At 30.2% G+C, this 27,547-nt stretch overlaps 2 protein-coding genes across 15 annotated transcripts in view; one reads left to right on the forward strand and one right to left on the reverse strand.

Annotated features, from left to right (window-relative positions):
- The window catches only part of LOC118737101 (heterogeneous nuclear ribonucleoprotein R), a 110,682-nt gene extending 99,793 nt beyond the window's left edge, over positions 1-10,889 (forward strand). For 11 of the 14 annotated variants that reach the window (XM_036467382.1, XM_036467394.1, XM_036467388.1 and 8 more), the window contains one exon: positions 9,798-10,889. In XM_036467382.1, coding sequence (XP_036323275.1) covers positions 9,798-9,970 — 173 coding nt within the window. In that variant the 3' untranslated portion in view covers positions 9,971-10,889. The remainder of the gene's footprint in view (positions 1-9,797) is intronic. The other 3 variants (XM_036467397.1, XM_036467391.1, XM_036467393.1) reach the window with 3 other exon arrangements.
- A 12,792-nt stretch (positions 10,890-23,681) lies between these two features.
- On the reverse strand, positions 23,682-26,607 carry LOC118737103 (mitochondrial pyruvate carrier 1). The gene is made up of 4 exons (XM_036467400.1): positions 26,456-26,607; positions 26,159-26,314; positions 25,993-26,093; positions 23,682-24,374 (listed from the first exon to the last, which is right to left on the reverse strand). Exons 2-4 carry the CDS (start codon positions 26,242-26,244, stop codon positions 24,214-24,216), a joined length of 348 nt encoding a protein of 115 aa, XP_036323293.1. The 5' UTR covers positions 26,245-26,314; positions 26,456-26,607; the 3' UTR covers positions 23,682-24,213.
- Between the last annotated feature and the right edge of the window lie 940 nt (positions 26,608-27,547).

Here is a 27,547-nt window from a genome sequence, read left to right on the forward strand (position 1 = left end):
TACACATACCCTGGGGTATGTCTAAAATTTTGTTAAAATAGTATGTTTCTTATGATTCTCTTCAGAACCTCTATTTTTATCCTAGCTTATGACACAGTCGATATCTTATGCTACAATAAAAGCCTTTTGGGGCTGAAAAGCCGAAAAAAAAGTAAATAACAATGTGGCGCACCTTAATACATATCTATAGCCCTTCTTGGCCACTTGCGTGCCAAATTTTAGTACATATTTTGATATTTAGAAGCTTCATGACTAATAAAGGAGTTTATAAGGCAACAACAAATTAATTTATGTATATAACTTATAAGTGTTTAGTTTGTATTTTGGCCTCTTTATAGTGTACGTTTATATTATATCACATAAGGTCTGTGTTTTTATGTACGAAAAATCGGTTTCCAAAAAAAAAAATAAAGCAAATTCGAAACAAAAAAAGTAACAAAAATCAATCAATCAAAAATTCAACGACCCGGCATTAAGTTATTACGGTTATTTTTTTTTTTATTCTGAAAATCCAAAAACAGCTTAACAGCAACCATATTATGACAAACCAAAAGATGAAAATCGAACAAATTCAAAGCAAACACCGTACAAAATTCCTGTTTCTCCAAATGACGTGTATATATAATTTTTTTAAGATTCGATATTTGTTTTGTATTTATTCGCTATATGTATATCCGACATACATACATACTAACACACTAAAGTTTAAATACAGATAAATATGTAATTTGTATATGAAAGAAAAGCACCAGTAGTTTTTCAGCAGCCTTGCAGCGGGAAACTACAGTGGGGTAAAATAAATGCATAAGCGCATACATTCTTACAAACATATGTATGTACTTATGTATCTACTATATACTTAAGTGCATATGTGCATAACATACTTGCTTGTGCATACTTAGACATAGCGTAGAAAGTAAATAAATTGAATACATACATTCACAGGCTTACATACTAAATTTCAACAAAAAAAAACTTAAACTTATCTAAGAATAATTCATAAACAGCTATTAACAACTACATAGTATACATTAAACATTAAAGAAATCATGTTACTTTATTACTTATAACAGTACTCATCTGATGTTTACAAGTAATTTTTAAGCAAACAAAAAAAACAACCGACTTCAATGCTCATATAAAAATTTAGTACTGGATCCAATGATCGTAACTAAACGAAATTAGTATGGGACCACTTGTGGTACCATAATTCCGATAAAAAAAAAAAAAATATCTGGAAAATGCTTCAGGTGGTCCAAATTTTTTCTTGAAAAAAATATTCCGACGACACTTTATCGTCTCGATGTATGAGTTCTCGTCTTCTCATCAGCGCATTAATTTCACGAATCGATAAGTTGTTCTTCACTCGATGTAGCCTTTAAAAATCTGTTCCCAACATTAAATTTTGGTTTGGTTTTGGTTCATGATTCAGATACACTCGTTGTTTTGAACCAATGTTTTGGTTTTGGCTAACAGCTGCTTTTACTGATTCTTTGCAAGGCGGCTGCTCAAAAACAAAAACTACACTAACACATTAAACGCACATTGAAAATCAGATCAAAACACAAGTACAATAAACAAACACATCATTTTGGTGAACAGTACAAATTCGCCTTGAAATCAGCAGCTCAGGTAACATCACCTCATATGAATTAGCCTTGTTTCTTTAATTATGTGACATCGCCAAAATTTTAATTTTATAACTACTGTAGTGAATTTTTACATTGGCGTTGCCGTAATTTCGGAATAAAAAATGTATCAAATACCTATTATGTGCTTTAAAGTGAGGAACAATTTATCTGCCCTGTTAGAAGTTTACTGCTTAGATTAATTCCCAAAAAAAAACCTAACTTGATGTTAATTAACCTTTTAAACTATCTTAAAATAGGACTAAAGTAACTGGCATGTAGTCATAGTCGAAATGAAGTCCATTGAAAAGTTAGTTGCAGTTATTTTTTACAGGCATCCCATTGGTAGAGGGCTTCGGGTGTACGAATTTGTTGCAACATCAGGAGTTGAAGACTTGCTCTAGCTGCTAGTCTCTTAAAATTTCCTCCAGTCACGTCGTAAGCCGATTTTCCATGTGAACTTGCAATAAAGTTTAATTCTGCCATTTACTTGAAGGGATTTTCATGATTTCAGGCCTTTAGTAAAATTAATATGATTTATTCATATTTATATCATAAATATACAATTTGATATAAATTGCAATGTCTATGTTTATCATAGTGCTCGAGCGTTAGACGATCTAGAGTCCAAACGCATCAGTAGCCCATTACGTTCATTTGGGTACTTAAAGTTGACAATTATAGACAATGTTTCTATGTAAAAATAAAAATATGAGCAAAATATGCTGCACGTACATATATTCATGTCACCTAGACCTTCAATCTTTTCAACTTTCATCCAAATCCTTAGAGGTCGCGCACAGAGGTGGTCGCGGTGACATGAAATGCCTCATATGCTTGAACATGTCAGTTCTGATTCACTTTTAAAGGAACATAATCGCCGTGTTCCCTTAAAGTCGTAAAAGCCTCGTAAATTTACGAGCCTCGTAAGAGAACTGTCAAAACTCGTATCTAGCTCTATTTACGAGCCCCTCGTAAATTTACGAGGCAAATTTGATGCGCGGCGACCTCGTAAACTTCAGTGTTGCCAAGGGGCCGAAATTTTTATACTAAAATGTATGATAATATAATGGAAATTAATGAAAAAAATAATACGCGAATAAAATGAATGAATTCATCCACTAACTGTATTGACTTAGGTTTTCTGCAAATTTTTGGTATTTTAGCCAAGAGTGATGGAGACAAGATGACGAGATGTTATGGAAAATACAACGAAACAAAAATTGATTCACAAAATCCTGGTTAATCTGTCAAACAGTTACTTTACGCACCTATTAACACCTTTTCGCAAAGGGGGCGTTCCCATAAAAGCCTCGTAAACTTACAAGTTTTACACGGGAATCCCCTAAATACATGTAACTAGTTAACAGTTGTCGGTACACGAGTTTTACATGCCGAAAGAGAAAAAAACGCGCCAAAACAAAACTAACACTATAGGGACGCTAAAATTGCACAAAATCTGTACAGCATTTTGCGAGATCATGTCATTTTTCCATGATATTTTCATTTTAAGTTTGTATTGCGAATGAAAAAAAATCTAACTTTAACATGGAAAATACGTTGTACGATATGGTGTATGAGTAACATTATTTCCTGCACCTATTTCATACAAAAAATTATTGCTTATTTTCATTTGGCCATTCACAGTTTATATTTATCCATCGATTTTCATCGTTAGTAGCTTGATTTTTTTTTGCAAAAAAGGCTTTATTACATATCAAAAAAAAATATACAAAAACTGTTATTTTTTAATTTTTTCCTTGTTAAAGTTTGAATTTTTTCATAAAAAATTAAAATATCTTGGAAAAATTACCTGATCTAGAAAAACGGCAAACAGCTCCGTAATCTGATAATGATATGATATTCTCTACAGTGTAATTAGGTCTAAACGGAAAGAGTGTTAAAGGACGGGCGTCACCGATGGCCGGCGATATCGAATAATAATTGATGGATTTTGCATGACGAAAAGGGATTCTCTATGTTGACAGAATTAAGAGTCAAAAGCGTAACAAATAATTAGCGACGAACCATCCATCGCCTGATGCATAACTTAAATTGCCGTTGCGTGGTAATCATTTTGAGTCGCATTCGTAGAAGAAATTTAACGCCCAGAGCTCTCGCGCTATGAACATTTTGCCGCTCGAGCAAAAAAAAAAAAATAGTGTTAAATTTATAACCGAGGGAGAACTTGTCCGTCCCCGCACACGAGAATCGGAGTAAAACCAAATTCATCTCAAAGAAGCTGAGTTTAAGTGTTGTTCTTGTTCCAAGGCAGGTTGGCATTGATAACACCGACAGACACACAAAACAAAACATCAAGTGCGGCAGACCAGAATAGTGATTTCTTACGTAGTTTAGGTCACTGAATCCAAATCTGCGGACAGAAATTAACAGTTAGCGTTTATTTTTTTCTTCCTCAAAAAACCGTTTTTATCGGAAGAACTAAATATTTATTTAAAAAATGATTCAGAAGATACTAAATTTAAATGCTCAAAAAAAATTAACAAAGGAATTTACGAAAAATAATGAAACCGAGCTTCATTAAAACAAAATATACCATTTTATAGAGCCTATTTTTGTTTAGTTAGGTATAATTTAAACGGTTTTTGGTATTTCATTTTAAAAGAATCGCGTTTTGTTATTTATATTTGATAAAATTAAAAAACTGAATTTTTTTAACTTTTCGTTGTTGAAAATTCAGGTTTTTCCCAGAAATTTACCGTTTTTTACAATAAAAAAAAGTCCCGCAACACTGCTTAGTGTGCACAAAGGCGTTGAGAAAATCTAGCAATAACTATTTGTACCCAACGCTCGTATTTATACTTTTTTCGATTCTTAAAAAGGATGCTGCTATTTTTCCAAAGTACTGAATTTTTATGAAAAAATATATTTTTTTCCATCTTAATTTTGTATTGTACAGCAGTAGTATTGGTTTATCAGTCGTTAATACAAAACGGTATCGTCGTTTAAGTCGAAGTCCGAAATAAGCGGTGGTTCGGTTAAAAAACCGGTTCGTTTCAAAACTGATTTGCAGTTCTGCTCTTCATTCATAATTTTTGGGAAAATTCAAGTATGTATTCTTTGATAATTTTTTTTTTTCGAGCGGGGTTATAAAAAGAATGATCGAACATAGTTAGGTGGTTCACAAGGTGTTGTAAGTGTGTCGTACTATCGTAAGTCGTAAAGTTTATAACGGCTAAACAAATGTTTAGAGGACTTGAAATCACAACCAACTATTTTTTAATGTTATGAAATTTTATAAAGTGTTGGATACTTTTCGAACGGGTGCCGAATATTGATCAAAACTTAAAATTATCTACTCAGTACATCACTACAAACTAGAAAATTTTTGTTGCGCAACTTTGTTAAATTCTAAAGATTTTTCGACAATGTTAGAAATTTTGTTTGTCGCGGGATGTACACATATTTAGTATCAGGAGTTCCTTTATTTAATGGTAAAATTATTTCAAACATAACTAATACTCGTACTGTAAAAAATGATTCTTTTTTAAATGGAGATACTGCGAAACGGAATTTTTTGCAGCAGCACAATTTTTTGTGCGAAAAAATTCGAGCGATAAGAATTTTCAGAAATTCACAAATTTTCAAATCTTTGTAGATATGCTCCCCACTTCGAAGGCGACAAAATAGGTAATTTAAAATTTTGAATAATGAAAACTTAGTAATTCCCTATACTTTTTGACAGATCGTTGGTACCTTCATACATGCACTCCTTTGCCTAATTATAAATACCATACAAAAGTCATTGAAACAACCATCACAAGCAAGATAGGTAACAACTTTCCTTTGGAAATAGACAAATTTCCAATTTTTTTCGCGGCGATTTTGTAGAAGACGAACTTTTCAGACGCCTTCCACAATTGCGATAGAGACTAATAAACAATTAAAACACTGTACCTCCCATGGTCTCTAAAGAAGGATTTCGAATTAACATAACAAAAGTTCTTTTATTTTCGTTGTAAAAAAAAAAAAATCCTTTCAAATTTCGAAGTTCTATTTTATTTTATATTGTTTTCAAAATTGTCAGCCATCAGGTGTGATAATTGTTTCACCTTATAATACCTGTTCAATGAAGCTGTGAATGCCCTAAGGTGGCAAGCTTCCAAAATTGCAATCCAACGAATCGGACTACCACTCCAAAATGTAATTTAAGTCATTAAGTTATGTAAAAATAAAAATATTTATTTATATTACAATATATCGAACCCTTTGCGCGAAATTATCGCATGAGCCATTTTTTCGAAATTGACTTTTTGATGCAAATTTGTTCTACAACCCACCGCGCATCGCCTTGTAAAATATTGTAGCTGAAATCCATTTACATAGTTACGCCAAAAATTTCCTGTTTATTTCAGCGCATTTTTTTGTTGTGGGCGAAAATATCACATAAAAGTTTGTAAGTAAGTAAAAAAATAATTTTCGAAAAAAATTTGGAAGCAAAAAAATGCTTTCCTGTAAAATTTGGTTTCTGGCACATGCCATAGATTCGCGTACAGGAGCCGATATGTTAAGAAAATCGAAAAATTATCCTTTTTTTAAATTTTGTCTTTTGCCACAGAAAATATTCAACATTTTTTAACAATTAATTAGTGAAAAAAATTTACTCCCAAAAGGAATGCAATCACATCTATTGCCAGCTGCCCCTAACACAATATGTGCATTAGGGCGATCCTTATCTAAAATGGCAACATCAAAAATTTTACTGGAACACCATTTCATTTTGTTCTGGGTATAAAATAGAGACATCCACGAAAATTTACAATTTTTTAACAAATTTTTAGAGGTCGCTACCCAATTTGACATTTTATGGAATCTATGGAATCTTATGGAGAATGATAACTATAAACTCGCTCAGTTATAGCTGGTTAATGTTGAAACGTTTTTCGAATTTTTGCGATTTTAAAAATTTAATTTTTTTAAACTCAGGTAACGACCCTTTAATTAAAAAAAAAAATGTAAAAATTTTCGTGTATGTCTTTATTTTTTATATTGAACAAAATAAAGGGTTGACTTAAGAGCTTTATATTTCAAGGAACACCCTAATGTATAATATGCTAATTTTCGAAAAAATAAAAAAAATGCTGCTATTACCATTTTCCAATATTAATATTTTTAACATTATTCATATAAGTTAGTAAAATTTTATGATTAAAATTATATAGGTAGTAATAAAAATTTTGAAAAATTTATTCAAACATATATAACTACTTGTTACGTGTAGGGAAATACTTTTTGAACATTTAAATACTAATCGATTCGTTTAATTACAACTTTAGTTTTTCTTTAAGAAAAGTTTTAATATGTTTTTTGTTTCCGAACAAATCAAACAAATGCATATTTATTTGTGTTTAATACATACATAGGTATTGTTGCTAAACACATAAAACTTTATTCTATTTTTATTCGCTACATTTATTATTTTGTTATCATAGAAATTGTTTGCAAATCATCCAGATATTCAATATTTATTTGCGTACATACATATATACATACATATACTAATGTATTTAATGGTTTTATAGTAGACATTATTTAAATGCATATGTATGAACACGTGTGTTGTGTTGTAGAAAAATTTTGTTTCAATTATATAAAGCTTCGAATAACAAAATGAATATATTTCAAAAAGTCAGATATTATTGCATAAAAATATGTGTCGAGAAACAATAACTACGATAATAATGACCAGGTCATTACAGACCTGCATTGTGTCTCTTTAATGAAATAACTCCATTTTGCAACTGCAATTAAGTGGCTAACTTGCACTTACTTTATAATTTTAACCCAGAAGTGGCGGCTTCTTTGTCAACTCCGGAGATAATACATTTTTTAAGACTAGTTTTTCATAGAAAAATTATGCTATGTTCACACAGCCAACGAAATTGAACAATTAAGAAATATTAATTTAAGTATATTTTAGGTGAACTCTATTTAATCTAAAAAGGGGAAATATGGTGACAGGTAGATACATAATTCCAATTTTTTAATACAAAAAAAAATAAAAATTAAAAAAATAACTATTTTCAAATGTTAATTGCAAATTGAGCAAATTGAATATTGGCTGCGTGTGAACACAAAATTTATTGGCTGAATAGCTGAATGAATTGACAATATACTTATTTCTAGAAATGGTTGCGTTCATTTTAACGAATTAAAAAATTTGCGATATCTAAGAACAGCCTCCAATTTTTTTTCAATTCAGTACATAGTGGAAATTCGGCATAAGGCAGACACGTGTGGCTTAGATCGCAGTTTTAATACTACCATTTTACGAAGTGTGTCTCTCTAGCATTAATGAATTTTGTTATCAGAAGCTTTATACGAATTTCGTTCGCGTAGTTGTACATATTGTAGCTTTATAATAATTTGCCAATTATGTGTGTGTTAAGTTATTTAATTTCATTCATATTTTAGTCATATTTCATGCCTAATACTTTCTTTCCTTTCCTGCATAACTAAACCAAAAAAAAAAACTTTCAGCTTCCATCGGAGTTCATGCATAAGAAAATTGCGCATCATTGACGTGGTCTACCCTAAATTGCAAATAGAAGTTTTATTATCAGAAATATTTTGGCAAATTTTCATTGAATTCAAACCGTCATTTAGAGAAATTAATCAGAATCAAGAACGCAGAATTTGGATGAAAGAGTTTATTTTTAATTTCACGAACAATTTGCACATCAAATTATTTGAAAAAAAAAATCCCAGAAAACTTTTTCAGAACAAAATGGCGGATGAAATTTTTGATTGCATTTGCGCCACTCTTTCAAGTACCCAGCAAATAACAACAATTTTTGGAAAAAGCTTTTTCGAATAAAAGCGTAAGCAAATCTATCTATTGTAATTATCCCATTGAAGTTAACAGCGCGATTTCATTACGAATACGAATACGAATTCTAATTTCTATACTGAATTGTCGACGCTGCCATCATTTTTGGCTTTTCTCTCATTCAACTGTCGCTATTACCTACTATCGTATCTATCATCTACGTATGTATGTGCACTTGATTGATCGTATATAGCTAGTATACATAGTATATAATTTGAATATGTATGTAAAATAATATGTACCCTCAATTTTTTGTATTTTGTTTTTTGTCATTTACTATGTTCGTTAATTGTTTTTTTTTTTTTTTTTTTTAAGTACTCGTACCGCAAACACATTATTGTAAATTTTCTAACATTATTTCCTTTTGACGAGAGAAAAACCAATACCATTTTGTACTATGCAAAATTATGTCAATTTCTGGAAATAAATTTCTTCTTGTGTAATGATAAAAATCATTAAAAAAATACATCGAATTTGTTTTAATTTTATTTGTAACTCCGCCAGCCCGAAATCCCTTTCATACGAATGTGTAAAATAGATATACATACATATGTATGTATATTTTTCTATCCCACGCAGGTTTCACCTATGCTTAATTTATATGAACCTTTTGTATGTTATTTATTATTTGGTTTATTATGTTTTCACTCCCATTTGTAATGTACTATAAATATTTTTGTACCTAAATTTTATTCAATTGGGATTTTAGACATGCAAAAAAAAAAAATAAACAACAGATAGGGCATATTGTCTGTGAATGGAAAATAGAGGCGAAGGTGATGAATAAAAATGCTAAATCGGATAAGAAAAAAAATATGCAGTAATAAAAACAATTTAAAATTTTCGATAATTTGAGCATACACACATGTTAAAATGCCTGCACAATTAAAAAAAATAAAAATATTACAAAAAGAATTCCACATTTTCTATTTTCCATTCATGCAAGACATAAAATTTTCTAAATTTTTTTTCTACAAAAGGCTTACAAAAAGAGTATATTAGTAAAAGTTTTAACAAATGCATTAAACAGGTCAAAAATAGATCTATTAATTGATTTTTTAATGCTTTTGAAATTTTTCTCTAAAACAAGTAATAATGCTAATTTCATTTCTCTCTTTTCTTTGATAACACAACCACAATTTTTCACCCAAAAATCAAAAAAAAAAAAAATTAAATAAAAAATCTCAAAAAAAACACCATTCAACGTTTACTTAACGCTGTGGCAACCACTCGCACGTACAATCTAACCCACACATACACTCACATATATGTATGTATGTTCCTACCTATCCACCCACTTACCACCGTGACGAGTGCAGTAGTCGGTAAACGTAAATTTGATGGTGGTCACCAAAATCCTGCAGATATTAAGCGACGTTACCCAAGCGGTTTAATCGGCAATGGCAGTTGGGGCAGTATACCGTTACCACAACAACCACTTGGCACTAATGGCGAGCAATGGTACACAGATACTTTTCCAGCATGGAGTTAAACAACAACAGCAGCAACAAAAACAAAAAAAAAACAATAAAGCAACAACAACAACAACAATAAACAACAACCATAAAAAACAGCAAAAATACTTGTAAAAAAACTGCATACCTATGACAACAATATTACAACTGCATATTACTTACCCCGGCGCAATAACAACAATAGCAGCAATTTGAACAGCGTTTATATAGGAGTATATGCATAGATATAGCGCACGTTTAATAATATACAGAAGTATGTATTTCAAAATTTTAATTTTATGGGAAAACGCAATCAAAGTTTGATCAGTTCATACAAAAGACAGATGGAAAGACACATATCTTCGCCATTTTTGGGAAGTTTAGTCATCTTTTAGGCAGAGCATATTCTCCCCAAGAAGCTTATTAATTGTGTGTTGAAATCTCCAAAAACATAAATTTTGAATTACATCTCTATATTATCAAAAGTGCGATATATGTAGCCGCAACAAAAACAACCGCAGTAACAAAATTCAAAGAAAAAAAAATGCACTTTCTTGCAAAATATGTATACATACATATATACATATATATGTGAAATGCAAGGAGAGCGCGAGGCCAATAGCCAAAATATGTAGTCATGAAGCAGCAACAACAACAATAATAATTACAACTAAAATACATACATTATTTACTCGTTAAGCATAAAAAGCAGTGAAATGAAAAATGCAAATACAACAACACCAAATCAATTAGAGAGGAAAGAAAAAAGAAAAAAAGGGTCAAATATTGACAAAATGTAATAACATAAATGAAGGATGAACGTTCATAGAGCAAAAAAGTACATAGAAAAAAATATAAGGATAAATAAAAACCATTAAAAATTAGTTCAGGAATTTACCGTTGGGAGAAATTTTCTTTTTGAAGCCCTAACAATGCAATTTCAACATCATCCGCGGGAAAGCAATAATAATGAACAATAACCATACATAAGATACATATACTACAAGCATGAATATGTAGGTACATATGTAGGTAAATTAGGGTGCATCACTCTTTATACGAAAAGTTTTTTTATTTCGCAAAAAACATTAATTTTCGTGAGGTGAACCCAATTTTAAAATAGCTTTAAAAAGCCTGTTTTTTATGAATAAAATAAGTTTTAAAAATATAAAAAAAATACGTCAAATAACATATGCTTAAAGGGTCTGCTTAAAAATATTTAAGAAATTTATAAATTTTGCAAGTATTTTCAAATCAGGCTAGCTCGCGTAAGTCTTAATATTTTTGCGAAATATTTTGGCGGAAATCGTAGGATATGTATATTTTTTTGATGATGCACCCTACTGTACATACGCAAATGCATACATATACATACATTCATAAACACCATATATAGCGCCACTATCTAAACAAACTTTATAGCAGTCCAATAAAAATTAAATAATAACACTTATGGCACGTACATTTATTAGAAAAGAAAAATGTGAAAAGCGAAACGAAAGGTCGGAGATTTTAATTCAATTAAACAAAGAAACAAACAAATAATCAATGATTCTCCAACGCAAAAATTAGTAGAAATATAAAATTCATAAAACAACAAAAAAGTAGTGCTGTATTCATTTAAAGATTCGCGTCCGTAAATTTTGCAATTTGAAAAAAATATGTAAGCATGTATGTAAGTAAATGTATATCTTTTAAAATAAAGAGTACGTAGTCTAAATTCAGTGAAACTTAATAAAAAAAAAAATTATATTTAATGTCCTCGAAAATTAACTGTTTGTATTAAAGTAGCAGTCGGCATACAATTTTAAACGATTTATTTCTCAAGTATTATTTTGGCTTCTTTGGACATTTTAAATTGCAACAATAAAAAGCAAAACAAAAAATATTAATGCATACAGAGCAATCTTTTAGTACCACAACAGACAAACAAAAAAAAACACACACACGCAAAAACTTGAATGAATTGAAAAACAGAAAATTAAAAACTATTAAAAATACATAAGAATTAGGTGAACAATAAAGCGTTAGAAAGTAAAACAAACAAAAACACTGAAGCCGGAAAATCGTTGTGAAAAAATTACTTCCGACGCATAACCGTCTTAGGAGACGTCGTCAAAAAAAAAAAATAATAATAATAATACGATTAAGAGGGCAAACAAGCCAACGTTATATCTAACTGATTAGTACTATTTCGATGCGCACTTTTTATACACTATTATATAAAAATAGAAATTCAGACAGGATTAAAAACAAGAAAAAGTTATGAAATAAAAATGAAAAAAAAAATATCAAAATAATAAAAAATATTTTATAGCAAAACAACTCCCAAATTATGTATGTATGTTTGGTCACCTAAATCTTGTAAATATGTTGCCGAAAAAAAAGAAGTATCTATCATTTAAAAAAAGCAAACATCAAATAATTGTACTGTGCGAATTGAAAAAGAAAAACAACGCAATTGTGGAAAATGGAGAATACTTTGAAAATTCAAAAAGCAAAGCTTGGCGAAAAAAAAATTGACTGATAATTGAAAATTCTTAAAACTTATATTACATAATAGAATTTTAATTTGTATGTACAAGCATATGAGTATATCTAATGGGCTTGAGCGTACAAATGTGCATGAATTGGTAAATTTTTAATTGCAATTAAGTAAGAGTTGCAATTTAATAAGAAAACAATATCCGCTAGACGGTTATTTAGTGCAAAAAATGTGCGCTGGCATATGAATTTATTTTATAATGTCAACATGTTGGGTGTTATAAGAAATTTTAATTAAACACTTATAAAGCTAAAGAAATACATATGTATGTAGATAACATTGTGGAAAATATCAAAAAGGTAATGTTTCGCAAAAAGAAAAAATTTGATAAAATTTTCTTTGTTTTATTTTTTTTTTTTTTATAGACGTAAAATTTGTTTTTGGCAATTTTTATTCAGCTAAAGTTTGTTACAGTAATTTTTATGACCATATCAATTCTGTAAATGTCTTGGCCTTACACTTAAAAATTCAATTATTTGCTATTAAAAGATCAATTTTTTACGTACATAATTTAGTTGAATGCAGAAAGCTAGTGTTTTCAAATTAATGCCTTCAAGAAATTGCAATCTATAATATTTGAAATCTTTAATAATAATAAAAAAACTGTCTGAAAACCTTTTTTATTGAAAAAATGTAAGGGGTGTATTAGATAATAAAAATAAAATAACAGTGCACAATTAACGCGAATTGCAAATATAAAAAACAAACAACAAAAAATCACAATCTGCTGCGCGAAAAAGCAGCAAATTATCAATGACATGGCAACGAACTAATTAAACATCACAATAGGGTTTTATTTTTAGTTTTCATAAATAAAATCCACTGAAATAATTGCAAAAATAAAAAATAATAATAAAAACGTAAGCTTAACTTAAATATACAATATAACAAATAATTAATAAAATGTCATACAGAAAATTTATGTCAAAAATATATAACTAAATTTAAACAAAAAAAAACTTTTAAATATTTCCAAACTACGCGCATAAAACTAAAGTTAATAGATTTTAAACAAATATATACATACATGCATACTTAATAAAGTTAAAAAAAAAATTACCCTAACTCAAATTGGCTAATAATAATAACTAGAAAGCTGGCAATACTTCAGAGAAAAAATTTAAAAATAAATATCAATTGAATGATTCACATGCAATAACAAAACCTAACTTAGAATTATTTATATCCCAAGAAATACTTACATACATATATGTAGCTATACACCCATATAATATACATACATATGCATAGAGGTCCTTACATTGAATGACAGAAGTGCAGGGGTAAACAAATCAAACACAATAAGCACAAATCGTTTGCTGTCAACAAATAACAGTTTCAAGTAGAGAGAGAGCGAGAGAGAGAGAGAGAGATGAAAAAGTGTGGTGGCAAATATGTATGTATGTACATATATGAACGCTTTTAGAAAGAGGCAGAGTGAAATGGAGTAAAGAAAAGAAAGATTGTTGCTGTTCCATTCTATTCAAATATTTTCGTGCGTTAATAGTAAGGCAGTGCTTGGGAGCAAAAGCTTTTCCATAAAAAAAAATACATATTTAATTTACAGCATAAATAGTCTTCTAAAACTTTCGAACCTTTTTAAACTAAATCACTAAATTGATTATTAAAACTTTAATAATGATAAAAATCTAAAGAAATCTGAGCCAAATTGATTTTTAGCGTGACAGCTATTTCCTCTTAATGCTAAGATTGCCCATTTGTATGTTTCGCAATTAGTAAAAATGAAATTATTTGGACAGATTACAAAAATTCTTAAAGCGGTTAAAAATTGCTATCAAATATAGTTAATTGCAGAAAAATTTATTAACTTACATTACATTTTCTTTTCTCAGCATGAAAATTTTTAAGTCAGCGAGGTAAATTTATGAAAAATAAACTTAAGTGTATAATCACGTATCCATACAAATGGGTATTTCCAATCTGGCGTTACATGGCATTTCTATTCTAAAATGTTAAAAAAAAATTTTAAATCAAAATTTTTAAACGGCCCCAGTTATAATTTTCAATTCGATCAGATCAGTTTTAATATTTTTATATTAAGTTTCCAAAGATTTCACTTAAAAGTATAAAAAATTAGTAAACAAAAACATTAAAAAATTTTAATTAGTGTGGATTTCAGTGCATATTTATTTACAATTTAAACGCTGTCAACGCTAAAATATAAAAAATTAGATATCCAAAAAATTCACTTAAAAGTATAAAAAAGTAGTAGAAAACAAACCATTTAAAATTTAAAATTAGTTCGGATTTCAGTACAGATTTATATACAAAGTAATCGATGTCAACGCTAAAACGCGATATCGCTGTTTCAATTGTTTAAAAAAATCCTAGTAAATGAAGAAAACACTTTTCACTTCCAAGTAACTACACCAGCTTTACGCATTATTTTTTCTTTTTTATACTTTATATATATATATTTTTTTTTTTGTGCCTAACTCGCCCGTACCAATTATCCAAAAACCTGTACTAGCCTGCTGTCATTTTCGCTAGTAAAGAGAGAAAAATAGCTCAATGAGAAATGGGGAAAAGTAAAAAAACAAAACTACTTCGATAGAAACAATAATTTTGCACATTCACTTCTTTAATTCTCTACTGTTTGCATACATTATACTTATTCATAAAAATATTTTAATAATTTAAAAAATATAATGCTTCAATAATTTTGTTCAATAATTTTTCAAATATTAACATTTAACTGATTTTATTAAAACACACGTAAGCACATACAAAAATATTAAGCACACACACACACACACACAACGTATATACTATTTGCAAATCCCTATACAAATAAACACAAAAACAAAAAATTATAATAATGCAATCTCTGCCCCAAAACGCCGCAAAAAAACTGTTTCCAAATTGCCACAAACCTTTGTGAAGACTTTGATTAGTTAAAAATTGGTGACATAAAACCACTTCGCGACTAAAAACGGATTGCAAATATTTTGTATTTTATTATTAATTTACGTTTTATTTTATTTTAAACTTAATACTTTTTTGTTTTATAATTAACACTTAAAATTAAATCTCCAAAAATGAAATTGTACTGATTTATGTTATATGTATGTATTTTAAGTTATGTTCTTGTTAAAAAAAAAAAAATGAATAAAACGAAATATAACAAAAAAAATTATTTGACTACGTTAAAAATACATAAAAGAAACAAACAACAAACCGCTGTAAATTACCCTATTTACGTTTATGTTAAGCAAGAAAAATTCTTTTTATTTTGTAACTTTCAAGATTTCTAAAAAATTTTAGTATTTTTAAAGATTTTTTCGACTTTTTTCACAATCTCAAAGTGCAAATGCATTTGAAATATTTTACGTCATTTGAATTCGAGTTTTAAATCCTTTTTAGATTAAATACGTTCTTTGTACACTTAAAATTAACTTATAACAAAATTAAATTTGAAAATGTTACTATTTTGTTTTTGGCACATTACTCTCGTTTATGTAAATTTTTTTTTAATTGTTCTCACTATGTTACGTTATGTTTTTTTAGTTTAAAATCGGGAAAATACATTTGGCAAATTAGATTTAATTATTCAGTGGTTTTAACTGGATCCATTTGGTTTTCTTCTGACAAATTTTGCATTGTGAAATTTCAGTTATTTGTAAACATATATTTTCGGAAATTTGCGTGAATTTCATTTTGTTGTAGCAAAATATTTCTATAATTATAAATTGAACATTTTAAATTGGCTTATTTTATTGAAAACACTCAATAATTCAATATTTCTTATTGTAACATTTTTGTATGTAGTACTACAACATTTTAAGATTTTAGTGCATAAATCTAAATTTTACTAAACAGAAATATATACATATATATTTTTTTGCATATACGCATATGCAGTGTGTAAATTAAATTTAAGCAATGTGTTAAATTTTCACATTAAAATTAACTAATTGTAAAATGGAGCAAAAAACAAAAGCAAACTACAATGTATGGACTCATGAAAATTGTGCGAACATAAAATCAGAATGATTTGGTAAAAAATAAATATGATATAAGGAAATTGTGATCGCAGAAGTAGTAACCGAATCGTTGAGTTAGGAGAGATGGCATATTCATACAGACATATTTTAAGTAATTATGTATCTAATAAAAAAAAAGTGGCGCAACGTAATGCAAAATAATAAGAAAAGCAAAAACGTACTTTCTGAAGAAGAAAAATAACAGACTGCGAACTTTAAAGTAGATTTTTGTTGTGTAAATCATTAAGTTTAAATTGGCAAATAAAGTAATAAAATAAAGAATAAAAAATAAATAAAAAAAATTATTTTAAAAAAATTAACAAAATTATTTTTTCTAAATTTGTTAGGGTGCATGCACTTTTTCTAATTATTTGGAACATTTTGGCATTTAAATAGTATCTTGTTTGGCGAATAACAATATATACATACATACATTATTATATTTTCTGACTGAAAATTTGTGTATGTAATATACTAAGCATCAATATATGTAATATTGCGCTGCGTGCCGATGGATGTTTTCACAGTGCTTGAGCACTCAATTCATGTGAGGATACCTTTGATTCACAGCATCCTATTAAAAAACTATTGACGTTGGGCAAAAGAGGTAAATTTTTCGTGAATACGCCGACGTACATACACTCGTGGACATGCTAGGCTTGCCATCACTTTTTTTTTTAATTTAGTAGAATTTCGTAAATTACTAACAAAATTGGTTCTCTTTTAAATATAGTTCCAGCCGCAACAACAATTTTATAAATACATTTACAAGCTTTATAGAAAATTTTGATAAAGTTATGAAAGTTTCAAACTATTTAATAAAAATTTATAGGAAAATTTTCGGTATGCAGTTTAATAGCCCACTTAATTTTATTATAACAATGTGCAAGTTTGTGTAGCTGGGGCTTATCGTTAAATTTTGGAATTTGAATGCTTTTTTATGGGAAAAGTGCGCAACTTTGTATGGAAAATAAATTGTCAAAATATCAACCAAAATGGGCCACTAAAATGCATATGAGAGATTTTCCTACAAAATTTTTGATGAGAATTTGTTGATTTTTTTACAAAGTTTGAAACCTTTTTTTATATAATTTTTGTTGTAGTTTAAACGTCACGTATTTAAAAGAAATATATATATATTTTTTGATTACATATTTAGAAAATTCTGCCAAATTAAAAAGTGGTGGTAAAGTTTCCATGGCCGTGAGTGTATGTTTGATATATTTTACCACTATTTGGGTTTTTGTAGAATATATTTTAATAACTGCTACAGTATAAAACCAATTACATTCTTCAATGCAAAATAGTGTTTAAAAGAAATTCGCAGCGGAGCGACTTGATTTTCTATCGTTAAATGTCAGATAGGGCTTTTCCACGTTAAGGTCCATGCATACATTATTACATAAAAATATAATTTCAAAACTTTTTGCAAACCTCCCGAAAATTCACAAAATTTTCCATTTTTTCTTGAGTATGCTGTTTTGTAGCACATTAAATTTTAGCATAAAAAATGCAAGTTCCGAGTTAGTCAAAATTAAAATTTTTTTGGTTGGAGGTGTATTGCATTTTTTCCATATATGTATAAAGTATTTTCGAAAATTGCGTGAAAAAAATTGCCAAAAATCAAACGTAATTCGTGGCTACTTAAAACGTCTACTTTATTACAATAAAACTGATTGGGCATACTCAAAAAAAATCTAAAAAATCTGATTAAAATGTTGAAAATTTGCTGACTATTCGCGTGTTTTGCACAAGGTTTAGATATATTTTTATGTTCTTTTTTGTTGTAGAATAAAGTATGTTATAAAAATTGGCGGAAAAATATTACAATAAAAATTGTTGCATATATTGTAAAAAAACAGCTGTGCCAATAATTTTTGCCGGCAGTGTATTTTTTTTTAACTTCATATGTACTTATGTACTTTTTAAGTTATGTTCACTGGTAAAACTTCATTACTTTTTGAACGTGTTTGATCCCTACACGCGATTGCACCTAATATACATTTTAAAATTTTGTTATCACGCCTGAACGGATTTATTTTATTCTTATTAAAGCAAAGTCTTAAATTTTTTCTTTTAAAACTGATGCTACACTAATAAAAAATAAAACTCTTACTCTTCTTTAATTTCTTATCCGACGTTTCGCTGTTTTAGTTTATGCCGAATTTACACTGGACATTAAAATTACGAAAAATGTGTGCCACTAAAAAATGCCATGTAGAAACGAACATAATAAAAATTTTTATTGACATAACAGCACAGGTATTTGTTGATGCCCAACTTTGTCATTAACATTTGTGTCATTTAATGCCTAGTGGAAATTTGGCATAATTTTTATATAGTTATGTGATCGGATCCTGCAACCGTGCTCTCTTTTCAACAGGAACAATTATCGCCATCGCACTAACTCGGCGACTAATTGTTTCCTTCTCTTTTCTTGCAAATCCTCTTCATATATTCTCTATTTCTTTTCTTGCTTCTATTTCAACTATTTATGTGATTCGATACCTCTCTCTGCTACTTGAAAATCTGGCGAACTAGATTCACATAATTTTTTTTTTTTATCACAATTAAGCACTGAAAGTAGATATCGTATTTTAACTCGGGCTTGTACGCACTGAAGACCGAAATATAATACAGCGCAATTACTTTAAATAAACAAATACATAAAATACACAAAATCTACGCAAATATAGCGGAAGCAACGATTCGTTTCCCAGGTTCGTACGACATCCGCTAATGACAAAGCCAACACAAAATGATGGCGTCTGCTTCCATTGCATAAATCGTTGGATTTGAAAGTGTTGCTAGGTAGGACAGTTCACAACTAACATCAACGTTAAACCGCTGAACGTAGCGTCGCTCACAAACTCACTCGCCGTAACCGAATATACAAATTATATAACAATTAAATAAATAAATAAACAAATAAGAAACCGAATAAAAGAACAGTTTTTTACATTAAACACGTATGACTTTTTCTAAAATTGCTACAAATATTCTTAGCTGTTAAAAAATCTAAGGAAAATTTTAATAACAGTTTTAGGGGAGCATAGTGGAGTTACAGAAAGAAATATTGCAAATAGGAGGAACTAAATACAATAAAAATAAAACTTTGAAAGTAAAATTGCAACCTTACAGTTTTATTTAATATATAGATATGTTGAAAACCAAACACTCGGAGTAAAAACAAAAAAAAAATAATAATCGAAATTTTCTATTTTGATTAAAGTAATTGATATTTTATTATATTTTTATATTCACAATTATATTTTGCAGCATAATTTCAAAAGAAATATGTGTACTTCTGAAATTTAAGATTTGCAGCATATTTCTTCCACATGAAATGGAAGGATTTAAAAAAAGTTATGAATGAAATTATGAAAGCAAGAAAAACCACTTTACGTGATATTATTTTAGCTTGTTTTTTATAATAAATTTTAATAATTGCATTTGTCACTAACGACTAACATATATTTTCATTTTCGTGAATAATATGAAAACAAATTGACTACATAATAATAAAATATATGGAAATATGTGTCTTTAAGTTATACGTACGTATGTAATAATTGTGCGCAATTATTATCTTATTGTAGCCAAAACCAGCACCTTTTTGACAACAATGCATTGAAAATTAAATGTTTTGCGAAAATATGCTATTGGAATCTAAAACTAAGAAATTAAAACACATTACAATTTACAGTTCTCATATCGAAAGAATGAAATTATTATATATGTAGATAAATCAAGCAACAACATTGGATCCCAATAATCTAAAATAAGCAAATGCAGAATTGATGAAATATAATACATACTTAGTAATACCGTTAACCTTTCCAGTAACCATTAAAAAATATATATTTGATCGTAGCAGGGATTAACGCAAATCAATATAATGGACAACAATTATATTAAAAATTATTATTCAAATACAACACAATTGTTTTAATGTTCCAACTTATCCTATGATTTTTTTTTAATATAATCGATTTTAATAGAACTATCAACAATATTAACGAAAAACCGGCGACTTATAATTACAATAAACGCAATGACCTAGCTTGCTTAATTTACTTAATTAAAAAATAAAAAATAACTGGACGGCTTGTTTGCAAATTTGCCGACGAACAGAACAAACAATTAAAAATTATATTTGTTTACAACAAAAACAATTCAAATTATAATTCTTTCGGTGGACAATTTCGTTCATTCATGTTAGCTTGAAAATATGTTTTCCGCTTATTTTTTTTTGTGATTCACAAATATTTATACAAACAGATTCCCATTGGTTAAAAAAAAAATATTAGAAGCAATATGTAAGTTTATTGAAAGCAAATAAATGCATAAATATGTAATGCGTAATGAAAGTGAAAACAATAAATCAGAAAATTAAGAAAAATATTGTAATATTAATAAAAAAATTTAATATAGTTAAAATAAATCAATACTGTGTTTTTATTTTTTTACGATTGCTAACTTAAGCTATAAACAAGGTAAGTCATTACAGTTTTAAAATGCATACATACATACATATTTACTAGGGTAAATCGAGTCGAATTTAGTCAACTAGAGCCGTTATACGCAAGTTTTGTGAAATATTAAAATGAAACCTTGAATAAATAAATTTCTTTTATTAGGCTTGCCACCTTTTCGAAAAGTCACACTGATCTAACTAAGTATATATGTATATTATACGAGAATTTTTTGTGAAGGTCATTAGATTTGCACCGTTCTTTTAAATAGTGTAGGTCGAAGTGAAAACCCAGGCCTGCAGATGTGGGTTGATTTTAATATTTTGAAGTAAGAACTTTGTTATCAGTACAGGATGATTTGAAATTTGATGTTATTTAAAACCGACACTATGCAAGACCTCGGCGGTAGTACAGTGGTTAAGAAATGTAGTCTGAAAGGCCTCTTGACTCTGAGGAAGGGCTTTCGGCAGGGCTTTTAACGCCTGAAATGATCTACTGGGTAGTTATTAGAAGGATGATAGCATGAACTGTCAGCGAAAATAGGCCACCGAAAGAGATTTCCAATATATCGTCGCGCTTCGTCTGATTGGACAATGACCGTATGGTTGGCCAAAGCTTACTCCCGCCAGGGGTGAAGTTGCAAATCTTCAGATGCTGCTTCCACTTCTTCCGCTTATGGAGAAAATTCTATTCAATGGCTTCGCTTGCTTCCGGCTTAAAGTCATCACTTTCCGGTCGGTAAAGGTATAACGCACTCCTTAAAAAGAGGCACAGCTCTAAAAATTTAGCCTGGTTTTTTTTTTAATAAATAAATTCGTAGGATTTACCTGCAATTAATGCAATTTTTTTTTTCTTCATGATTAATGGGTCGATTATGGATGACAACTCAACCGCAGTTGGGTTGCCGATGGGCAACGCCACTGAAATGAAACTGTATATTATGAATAGCAACTATAGTTAAGTTCTATAAAGTTGAAGGCAATAAAATTTGGAAGAACAGGAAACTAAGACTTGAGTGTAAATGAACTGAAAAAACAGTTGAAAAAATAAAAAATTACCTCAATCAAAATTTCTGCGGCAACCACAAAAATGAAGTTGCCAATATAGCAACTCAGTTACCAGCATTCAGTTGTCGGTTGCCATCTGTAATACCATTTCAGCCACTGGCCACCCAACTGAAGCTCGGCTGCAATCCGTAATCAACGAATTTACGTATTAATTTCGTCGATCTATACGATCCACAAGAAATTATATTTTCGGATCTTTTAAAAAATGTTCCCGTACTCCAAAATCCTGTAAATGAGAGCGATTTTTGCAGAGTTGTGTAGAGAATGAAGTTGCAAGATTTTACCCGAACTTTTTCTTCTGGTACAATTATGAAAAGTGTCAAGCGATCACTGGTTGACGTTTTTACAGGAAAAATGCTGTTTTTGTTCCCGTAATTTTTGTTGTTACTCACTGTTTACTCTCACTTCAGAGAATAATTTTGCTTTTTGACATTTTTACAGGATTTTACACGAAAAGTATTGGATCAGAGCTAATGTTTTATTCTAGTAGTCAAAGTTCAAAATGGGCATATTAAATTTCAAAAAAAGTTGGTTGGCTGCCTTTTCTCCCATGATGCGATTTCTTACGGGCTCACTTGGAACGCTGGCGGGTGGAGCGCTCAAATATTTGCGGGCCAGATCTGTCAATTTGTCGTATTTTAGTTTAATTTTCCACCAATCGAGAGGATTTCCACCGAGATAAGCTCGTTTTTCTTTAAGATAGGCCTTCAATTGAGCGTTTTCGAACTGGCTGCCGAGATAGGTCGATCTTCCACTCAGCCATCGATATAAAGTGTGGTTGGAACGATGGACAAATAATGAAAACGAAAAGCCATTCCCAAAATCAGCAACAGAACGCGACGAATATGCTTTTCCATTGATTAACAAACCTCTCCGCACTCTAGTCACACTTCCAGCTAGTAATGCTACTTCCGAAAGAAGTTTTTCAACCCTTCGCCGGTTAAAAACATTGTGGCATAGTACCATGAATGAAGAAAGACTGATAGGTCTAGCATTTTACACGTACACTTAGATATTGAAAGTGACACTGAAAGGATAATAGAAAGATTCGCAAAAGGAAAGCGCAAAATTGAATTTGCAATTTAAATTATTACAATAAAAATTCTGAATAAGTTGTTAAGTTACTTAATTACATACATCCTTCATTTTACCAACATTGTAAGCAACATCACAAAAATATAGAAAAAAGGTTTTTTCTTAACAGCGGTCGCCCCTCGGCAGGCAATGGCAAACCTCCGAGTGTATTTCTGCCATGAAAAACAGCTTCTCATAAAAATAAGTAAAAGTAACATTTATCGCAAAACACTTCAAACATGTATTTGCATGAAAAATAAATTAGGGTTAGATGCCTGTAATTTAACGTTATTTGACAAGTTGATCCCAATCGCACCCAACGTTTCCCCCCTGCCTGTATCCACCACTGTAATGTAGATCGTGTCTGCGTCAACCTACGTCTACGCTACGTCGTTGACGCTGTTTGCGAGTGGTCTACTCAATTATGCATGCGCTCTTGAAAAACTTGATATGTTATGTTCGCCTCTTCAAATATGTATTTGCTGGCAGTTATGCAAAACTAAATCAGTACCGCTTAATCTTATCAGTTTATTTCCTGAAAACTTTCCCACGTCACAAACATTTTTGATGACTGATACCAATAATACAATAGAAAGGAAGGTCGCTTTATTCAATTTTGCTATTTCATGTCAAGATAGTTTAATTTTTTATTTGCTGATATTGTACTTTGTCATCCATTCACTTGTCCAGCATTCAAGAGTTGTAGATCTTTAAATAGCTAAAAGTACTAAAATGTATCTAAAAGAAAGTGTAGATTAACCAGGCTGGTACAGTCATTTCTTTGTTTTAAATATGTTATTATTTACATTGTTTTCGATAGTAAATATCATTAACTCCTTTAGATAATTATACCCTAAGAGGCATATTCGATTATTAACAAAGAGCTTATCTAATATTTTGGAAGTTATTTACACGAACACATGTAAGCATAGAGCCGGCGTAAGTTCGTGAGGCGCTTAAAGTTAAGAATGGATTCATTATTAAGCGCATGAGCCGCTAAGTCTCGATTTTCATTTTGTGCTAGTTTTTGTACACTTGAGTTTGAATTTAACTATGACTTTAATATAACAGCGGCTCATTGTAGTAGCACCTGCACTGTAGGTTCTTATATGTTTTTTACGCTGTGTGCTTCTTATCTAAAAATTCGTATTTTACAAAACGTACACCTTGAACTGTCTGAGCAGTGGCGTTTGTTAAATGGCAAGCAAAAAGCAGCATATTTCTTGGTTGTACCTTCCAGGCGAAACGCATAAACACGCACGAGTAGAGTGTTAGCGCTGAAAATAAAAGATAATGTTGATTAATAAATCACTATCACGCAAAACAAAAAATAAATAAAAAGATAATGTTAACAAGCTTCTGTGGGCATTGATCATTTGAACAATCGGTGAATTTCAATTAAAATACAACTATTTGCTGATCATGAGCTGCATTCAAATAAAGCTAACACACGTTTATTATCTTACAAATGAACATACATATGAATGTATAAGTTTTCGAATCGTACAATTGGGAATTAGATTTATAAGATAGACCCGCACAGAGGCCCACCGGTTGAACAAGTACTAGCATGCATAATTAAGCTAAAATAGTGGGCATTGAAATTATTAATGAAAGTACATACATATGTATATGCTGGTGACGAGCGTAGGGTGATTTTCCGTTATCGGTGAATTCGGTGATTTTATAATCACCGCGATTTTGAAGTGCAATTGCGATTGCCGTGTTTGAATCGGAATTTCAGAGAAAAAGTGTAGAAAAAATTATCGTACAGGTATTTTCAAACTTTTTATTTCAAGAATGATAAAAATATGAATTTTTGAAACAAATAAACGTAAAACTCGTTTACCACATTTGTTAAAAATAATACTGCAGCTACTTACAAGTACACATCCTTTGCAGCATAAATGAACATGTGATTAGTTTTTTTTTGCAATATACACCGCTAAAGTTTTTTTGTTTGTTAATTTATAATACTACTTTTCGCTTTCTAAGTTTGAACCGAATCGGACCACAAAAAAGGGGTCCCCAAATATCTCGTCTTCTGCACCACCCATTGAACAAAATTTTTTCTTTCATATAAACTATATTCTACATATTGCTAGCGCTGTTTTTTCATTGGTTGTATAATCATTGTTATTATTATATAAGCTTTCTTAAAATAAAATAAAAATATTCTACAAATGAACCAAATCAGACAATAAATACGTGAAATATCGCTCATCACCAGCAGTAAGTGCATGTGTATTTAAGTACATACATATATGACCCATAAGATAATTTAGGTAGGCCTTCTTAAGTAAAGCCATTATAAAAGCATAAACAGACGGCAGCGTTGATCCGGATCAACTCGGGGAATTAACTGCAGTTGATCCGAATTAAGTCCGAGTTAATCCGGATCAACGCTGCCGTCTGTTTAAGCTTTAAGAATCCTACCCAAGAAGGGCTGAAAAAGGGCTTCGTTGCATGCCTTCTAAAAGGGCTTATCCATTTACACTTTACGGGTATGCATTACAAATGAGTTTGAATAAACATTTTAGGTAATATCACATATTTGATATAATCCTTAAGCAAATACTTCAAAGATATATGATTTCTATAAACTAAAGAAGGAACTTTGAAAGAACTCCTCCAAAAGGCCTTCTAAGGTATGTCCTATTAAAGCCCTTTTGGAAGGCCTTCCATGGGTAGCGAAAGAGGAAGCCCTTCAATTTGTGCCACTCCATACAAAAAAGAATGGCATGTAGAGTGGAAGGCCTCTTGACTCTCATGAAGGCCTTTAGGAAGGGCTTTTAATTCCTGAAATCATCTACCGGGACTGTATGCATTTGCGTGTGCACGTATTCAACTATCCTAACTAAAACAGAACGCTTTTATTCGTATTGACCAACTTACCAAGAGTCATCCTGCCGGAGATGAATTTCGGATCCTTTTTAAAATCTGCAATTGCTGCAAGCGGAATTCCCCAATTAGCCACTGGCCCCCAAAAATGTGTGCTACGCAAGATTATTAGAAGAAATAAAATACCATTTATGAAATGTAACATATAAGATGTTCAAACCTCATTAAATAATCACGAAACTCCTTGCTCTTAAGGCTGTTCACCAATCTGCCAACAAGGTTTTTATTAGGTGCCCGTTGTGCCATCTTTATGTTGTCTTTCTAGTGTGGTTTGATGGAATCACTTCACTGGCTGATCTAGCTGGTCGTCTACAGACTGGGAAATTAAATGTAAATATTAATTTTATATTACAAAATTGTTATCTAAATTTGGCTTTCTTCTTCTATTACACTGCCATACAATAGGTATATTAAATACAAATGCTACACTTTAAAAGATTAGGATGGTGATAGCTACCTTTTCCCGCAACACGTTATGTAAATGACAACGTCGAAACGGCTAGCGACAATTAAATGCCCACCAAAACAACTCGAATCCGAACCAGACAGTTCACTTGCACACAAGAAGCAAATATTTGCAAACATCAATCAGCTGTCAAAGTATTTGACGTCTAAATCAATAAAAGTAATTTGGTCACCTCACTACGCGCGGTAATGCCAGAGTTAAACAATTTTTAAATTTAGGTAAAATCTTTACATTCTAATGGTGTGCACTGAAAGTGTTCACAATTTATATGTCTGTTTGCCTTTCTGCGAAGAACGTAAAGCTATATTAATCTATATTAATGTTCTTTGCTTCCACTAAAAGCTAAATTAATATGCGTATTCACTGTGTGCACACCGAAACTTGGTACTAGCGATGTGCTGAATTGTCGGTACCCAAAACTCGGTACCCAAGACTTAAATAATAGATTTCGGCACCCAATACTTCCTTTTTGGTACCCGACACCGATTCTTTACATTAAACTCTTCGCCATGGAACAAATGCAGAATACCTACAATTCTCAAAAAAAAAAATAATAATACGGGGATCGATAGAGATCATTGACGTGATCGTAGTGGGATATTTTTTTTTTTTTGGGAAACAACAACTACAACAACTATTAAAGGTCAAAGTTCCAATTAGGCATGTTTTTAAAACAATATTTCTTGAAAACGCTTTCCTGCATAGGAAGCCTTCGACCGCACTTAGGGAAGTAGAATTATCTTGATGTGTTGTGAAGAATAGGCGCTGAACACCTTTTGCAGAGAACACCTTTCTGCGTAGGCCGCACTTATAGATTATAAGAGGCATACATATGTACAAATATGTATATCAAATTAAAGAGGATTAAATTCTCTATCGAATGGCATCAAAATCCTGCAAAGCCATCAAGAGGTTTCCAACAAATATTGATTTAACAAATGCTTAAATTAAACTTTTACCTTCAATAATTGTTGTTGTTGTTGCCGTTTCAAAAAAAAAAATATACCGCTACGCTTACCTCAACGATCCCTATAGATCCCAATATGATTTTTTTAAACTTGAGAACTGTAGGTATTCTGCATT

This window comes from Rhagoletis pomonella, unplaced genomic scaffold (genome assembly GCF_013731165.1).
Source record: "Rhagoletis pomonella isolate Grant_MI unplaced genomic scaffold, Rhpom_1.0 Rhpom_scaffold_00004, whole genome shotgun sequence".
Lineage (NCBI taxonomy): Eukaryota > Metazoa > Arthropoda > Insecta > Diptera > Tephritidae > Rhagoletis > Rhagoletis pomonella.